The 5,736-nt window shown below is 58.6% G+C and overlaps 1 protein-coding gene across 1 annotated transcript in view; it reads left to right on the top strand.

The window, feature by feature from the left end:
* Positions 1-5,736, top strand: part of Gcn2 (eukaryotic translation initiation factor 2 alpha kinase Gcn2) — a 9,561-nt gene that overhangs the window by 3,431 nt on the left and 394 nt on the right. The window contains exons 9-22 of the mRNA XM_013315016.1: positions 8-115; positions 269-609; positions 750-1,135; positions 1,274-1,320; positions 1,489-1,742; positions 1,889-2,165; positions 2,618-2,769; positions 2,850-2,983; positions 3,068-3,381; positions 4,135-4,224; positions 4,305-4,535; positions 4,732-4,937; positions 5,139-5,206; positions 5,423-5,612. Coding sequence (XP_013170470.1) covers positions 8-115; positions 269-609; positions 750-1,135; positions 1,274-1,320; positions 1,489-1,742; positions 1,889-2,165; positions 2,618-2,769; positions 2,850-2,983; positions 3,068-3,381; positions 4,135-4,224; positions 4,305-4,535; positions 4,732-4,937; positions 5,139-5,206; positions 5,423-5,612 — 2,798 coding nt within the window. The remainder of the gene's footprint in view (positions 1-7; positions 116-268; positions 610-749; positions 1,136-1,273; positions 1,321-1,488; positions 1,743-1,888; positions 2,166-2,617; positions 2,770-2,849; positions 2,984-3,067; positions 3,382-4,134; positions 4,225-4,304; positions 4,536-4,731; positions 4,938-5,138; positions 5,207-5,422; positions 5,613-5,736) is intronic.

Raw genomic sequence — 5,736 nt, 5'->3', positions numbered from 1 at the left:
GGTGGAGGGCGGGTTGCGCGCGCTGGGCGTACTCGCGGGAGGAGCGTCTCGTCTCTCTCTCGACTTCGAGGTGCTCTCGTGGATCGGTAAAGGCGGCTTCGGCGACGTGGTCAAGGTGAGATCCGCGACCGCATGTCATCAGTCATGTCGTCAGTAATGCACCTACCTAACTAAAAAATTAATTACTAAGTAATTAATTGTTGTAGTTTTGTTATAATACATACGATTAGAGGAGTGCGAAGGTGATTGATTCCGTCCCATTTTCCAGGTGAGAAACAAATTGGACTGCGGCGTGTACGCGATAAAACGCATCCAGCTGAACCCGCGCAACGTGGCGCTGAACCGCAAGATAATGCGTGAGGTGAAGCTGCTGTCCCGCCTCAGCCACGAGCACGTGGTGCGCTACTACAACGCCTGGGTGGAGTCCAGCGCCGCCCCGCGCGCCGGCCGGCCCCGCGACCCGCCGCGTCTCGAGTGGTCGCTCTCCGGCGCGCCGCCCGCCGCCGCCGCCGCCGCCGCCGCCCCCGCCGACACCGACACCGACACCGACACCGACTCCGACACCGACACCGACGAGCAAGACGACGGTCCAGGCTCGTGGGCGCTGAGGTCAGCTCCGAAATCTTTTTTATAACACTAATAAAGCTAAAAGCTAAGCTTGTTCAAATGCTTTTATGTAGCTTTAAAAGTTTTGTTACTTGTTTATAGACAGAACCATTTATTATTCAGTTGATTTAATGTTATTTCAGCCCCGAGGAAGATACGAGCGGTATAGTGTTCCAGGACGATGAAGACAACTGCAAAGGAGGAGGAGACGGCTCGCAGGGCGCGGTGAGCGGCGGCTCGGAGGGCGGAGAGGGCGGGGAGGGGGTGCAGCACGTGCTCTACATCCAGATGGAGTTTTGCGAGAAGCACACGCTGCGGCAGGCCATCGACGGCGGGCTGCACGAGGACCCGGTGCGGGCGTGGCGGCTGTTCCGTGAGGTGCTGGAGGGGCTGGCGCACGTGCACGCGCGCGGCATGATCCACCGCGACCTCAAGCCCGCCAACATCTTCCTCGACTCCGACGACCACGTCAAGATCGGAGACTTTGGCCTGGCCACCAACATCTCGCTGTCGCGTCTCTCCGCCGAAGGTACCTTGTCTCGTTTGCAACTTTCTTTTGAGTCGGCTCTCGGCTCGCGTCTGACTGCCTCGCATCCTCGCTGTCTCACTGGCTCACTGTCTCACTGGCACACTGGCACACTGCAGCGACCGAATTGTTCTGTTACAGATAAAACTAAACCGCAAGAAGAAGGCGACAGCGCGCTCACGGGCGAGGTGAGTGTTCCCTCCACACCGTACCGCTCCGCGCTCGCATCACTCATACTGCTTGTTGAATCGTGACAATATTTGTACCAGGAAGAACTTTCAGCTGATGTAACGCATTTGTTTTCACGTCAACGTCACGTCATCACTGACATCATGAAGCAAGGCTTTCGCGCACAGGTGGGCACCGCCATGTACGTGGCGCCGGAGCTGAGGGCGGGTGCGGGTGGTGCGGGTGGTGCGGCGTGTGCGGGGGGCTACAACCAGAAGGCGGACGTGTACTCGCTGGGCGTGACGCTGTTCGAGATGTTCCACGCGCCGTTCGGCACGGGGGCGGAGCGCGCGGCCGTGCTGGCGCGTCTGCGCCGCCCCGAGGTGCTGCTGCCCGCAGACTTCGACACCGCCGCCAACGCCAAGCAGGTCTACCTGCTCAGGTCGGTGGCCGAGCTTTACTCATCATATGCATTCACATTCGCACATAGCAACACAACTGAGATTAGCGACGGTTAAATAGCGGTATCAGCAGTTGCAACGATTACATTTTACATGTTTATAAGATAATGCGAGGAGGGAACGATAGGTGGATGTTGCGACCCGAGCCCGCCGAGCGGCCGACGTGTGCGCAGCTGGCGGCGTCGCAGCACGTGCCGCGCGCCGTGCCGCGGGGTGCGCTGGCCGCGCTGCTGGAGCACGCGCTGGCGGAGCGCGGCTCGCCGGCGCACGCGCAGCTCGTGCGCGCCTGCCTCGCGCAGCGCGCTCAGCCCGCCGACGAGCTGCTGTTCCACGAGCCGGCACGCGCGCACCGCGCTCCGCCCCACCCCTCCCTCCTCCAGCACCTCATCGATGCGGTCGTCAACGTAAGTATGTTCGTGTGGAGCTGCGAGAGACGGGCCGGCGCTGTGCTCACTCACCTCGCGAGTCATTTCAAATTATTATGTTTATTTTATTTACTCACAAGTCTCGAAACCCTTCTTTGACGCAACCCTTTAAGTATTTATTACAAAAGTTAAATTTGTAATTTACCTTCGCAGGTCCCCTTTATAAAATACAATTTTCTTATATTTATTTATTTTAAGAAAACCCAATAGCCGTTTTACAAAGTAGATAAAACAGTAAGAGATAAACACGACAATAATGAGTCCTCGCGAATAGTCGCATTTTATACAAATATTTTAGCGCGAACAAAAATATAAAAACAAAAAGTCAAAAAAGCCTGGTTTAGTTTATTTATGAAAGGCAACAGTTAGCATTGTATCGTATTTGTGTAACAAAGTGAACGGTCAGCCGAAGTGTATATGTGCGCGCGCAGGTGTTCCGCAGTCACGGCGCGCACGAGCTCACCCCGCCTCTCCTCACGCTGCGCGGCGACGCCTGGGAGTCCCGCGCAGACGCCGTGCGCCTCATGACCGCCGCCGGAGCCGTCTGCCTGCTGCCCTACGACCTGCGCCTGCCCTTCGCCAGGTGACCCCCGCACCACCCCACACCCCCCACACCCACCACTGCCGGCTTCATGCGTAATTCACGCGCGTCATGTGTCGCAGGCTGGTGGCCGGCGGCGGCGTGCAGCGACTGCGGCGCTACGCGGTCGGCCGGGTGTTTCGCGAGCGCTCGGCGCGCGGCTACCACCCGCGTGAGGCGCTCGAGTGCGCCTTCGACATCGTCGCGCCGCGGACCGGTCGGTGTCCCCTCACCCCCCTCACCCCGCCGCCACCGCCGCTCCGACTCCGACCGAGGTGACGGCGGCGCTCCCTTTGCGCAGAGAGCCTGTGGGCGGACGCGGAGGCGGTGGCGTGCGCGGCGCGGTGCGCGCAGGCGCTGGGGCTGCGAGTGGCGCGCCTGCGGCTCGGGCACGCGGAGTTGCTGCACGCGCTGCTGCGCTGTGCGGGACTTCCGGCGGAACGCGCGGCGCCGCTGGTGGGCGCGCTACGCGACTTCGCGCTGGGCCGGCTGGTGCGCCAGCAGCTGCAGACGCACCTGGCGACGCTGGCGCTCGGAGGGAGGCGCGCCGCCATGCTCATGCGGCTGGCCGATGCGGAGCTCCCCGTGCCCGAGCTGCCCGACCTCATCGTCCAGGTTCAAGCGATACATCATATTTAAGGATAAAATCAATTAAGCCAAAAAAAATAAAATCTGGAGTTGCCTTGACACCCTATTTAAAGGCGGCCAACTTCACAGAGGGTACATGTGGTCGTTGGTTTTCAAGGCGTTAGGTCGTGTCGAAGTATTGTGTAAATTAACGGTTGATTGTTTGTTCGTAACTTAGTAAAATTGCTAAAACTTTATTTTCTAAAAAGATAATATTTATTAGACAAGTACACACAACAGATAAATTATGCAACATTGACCAAAGTAATACAATATACAACACAATAAAACTGTAAAAATGGCGCTGTATATTTATTAAATAACGTTATCGATGTGTTTTTCTTGCTATACATATACTCCTCGCATGTCGCGATATCTTCGATGTCTTTTCGGTGGTTTCCATTGCGTTCTCGAGGTCGCTTGTGTTTTGTAGTGTTCGGTCGTTTCGTTTCGTTGGTTGTTGGATTGGGTCGTCCAAATACCGTACGCAGTTTCGTAGCAGGTGTGAACAACAAACAAGTATAAAACACAAATAAATTATATGAACAAGCCAAGAAAAGAAAAAATAATAATATTCTAATATGTTTAGATTTGTGCCTCTCTGGAGATGTGCAAGTTAGTTAATAAACCTAATTGTGATTCTTTCTTTTTTAAATAAATTTTGGTTGTAATTGCTAAAAATAGTTTCTTTGGAAAATGTTGCAAGATGAAGCCCTCATTAGGTCAGTGTGTCGTGTGCAGGTGCAGCGCGAGCAGTGGGGCGTCGTGCTGCAGCGCGCCGCCCGGGACCTCGCGCTCCTCGAGACCCGCGCGCGCGCCCTCGGCTGCGAGGTGAGCGCCCCGCCCAGCCCCGCCCCTCCGCACCGCCCCTCTCCGCACCGCACCCTCCTCACATGTTACAATTTGATCAGATCCCGATAACGGTGGTGCCGCTGCTGGCGTACGGCGCGGAGCAGCACAGCGGTGTCTTCTGGCAGCTGGTGGCGGGCGAGTCGTCGCAGCGCCTGCGCGAGCGGCACGTGGTGGCCGCAGGGGGCAGGTTGCTTTATTTAGATTTATCTCATATTCGCGAAAATTATTTCCATAATATATTATCGATAATTTATTTATGTAAGCAAATGTTTAACAGATACGACGAGTTGGTGCAACGGCTGGGGCGCGCGGCGCGGGCGGCGGGGCGGGGGCGGGGGCGCGCGGCGGCGGGCGCGGTCGGCTTCTCGCTGTCGCTGGAGCGCGCCGCCGCACTGTGCCGCCATCCCGCGCACGTGAGTGTTGGCGAGGTGTGACGACTACCGCCGGGATCTCTATCTACCGACAGTTGTGTGTGTGTGTGTGCAGGGCGGGGAGAGGGGCGGGGCGGAGGGCGCGCCGCCGGTGCTGGTGGTAGCGGAGGGCGGCGCGGCGCTGGCGCGCGAGCTGTGGGCGCGCGGGCTGCGCTGCACGCTGTGGGAGGGGGAGGAGCGGGAGGCGCGCGCGTCGCCCTCCGGCCTGCTGCTGCGTCAGCTCGCCGATACCGTGCGGGTCGACTTTTGGGAAGGCAGCAAGTGGGTTATAATTCCTTTAGCATATTTGTCACCAGCAAAACTATTATTATGCGGCAACGTAAGACCCGCCGAGAGATCCGCTGCGCTAAGTACCTCGCAAATATGGTATCGCATTTTACGAACGAGGCGTCGGGCTGCAGCATCCGCGAATATCTTGTATAAGAGAGTAAACAGGTGCGTTACGAGGTGCGTCCGTTGCAGAGCGCGGGAGATGGTGCTCGCGCCGGGGGACGCGGTGGAGCTGGTGCGCCGCCACCTGGCGCCCGAAGGTACGCGGCACCTCCCCCACCACCTCCCTACCCATTCTGCGACCACTTGTTAAACGTTGCCTAATAGTCGTCTATTTTTATTTGGCCGAGGAGGTAGACGTAGTGAAGTGAGGAAGGAATGCGTTCCATCCATCTCTTTCCTTGCCGTTCCTTCCCGTTTCTTTTCCCGTCTCTGTCCCGTCTCTTTCATCGCAGCTCGCGGCAACAATTCCGCAGGCGCAGCGCGCGAGGCGGTGGGCGCGGGGGGTGCGCCGGGTGCGGGGGGCTCGACGGGCACGGGGGGCGGCGAGAGCGAGCGCGGCACCGCGCCCGGTGTGCTCGTCGCCTTCGTCACCGGAGATGAGAAGCTCAATAGGAGTTACAGGAGACAAATCGAGAGCCAGGTTCGTGTGGTAGATGAGGTGAGGTGAGGTGAGGTGAGGAGGCGGGCGGGGCTGACGGCGCGCGCACATGTTGCAGGTGGCGGCGAGCGTGGCGGCGCGCGTGGCGGCGGCGGGCGCGGCGCGGCGCGTGGCGGTGCTGGCGCTGGC

Source organism: Papilio xuthus, unplaced genomic scaffold (genome assembly GCF_000836235.2).
Source record: "Papilio xuthus unplaced genomic scaffold, Pxut_1.1 DF826961.1, whole genome shotgun sequence".
NCBI classification, from domain to species: Eukaryota; Metazoa; Arthropoda; class Insecta; order Lepidoptera; family Papilionidae; genus Papilio; species Papilio xuthus.
Note: the sequence above shows the minus strand (reverse complement) of the source record. Positions and strands in the feature narration are given on the sequence as shown.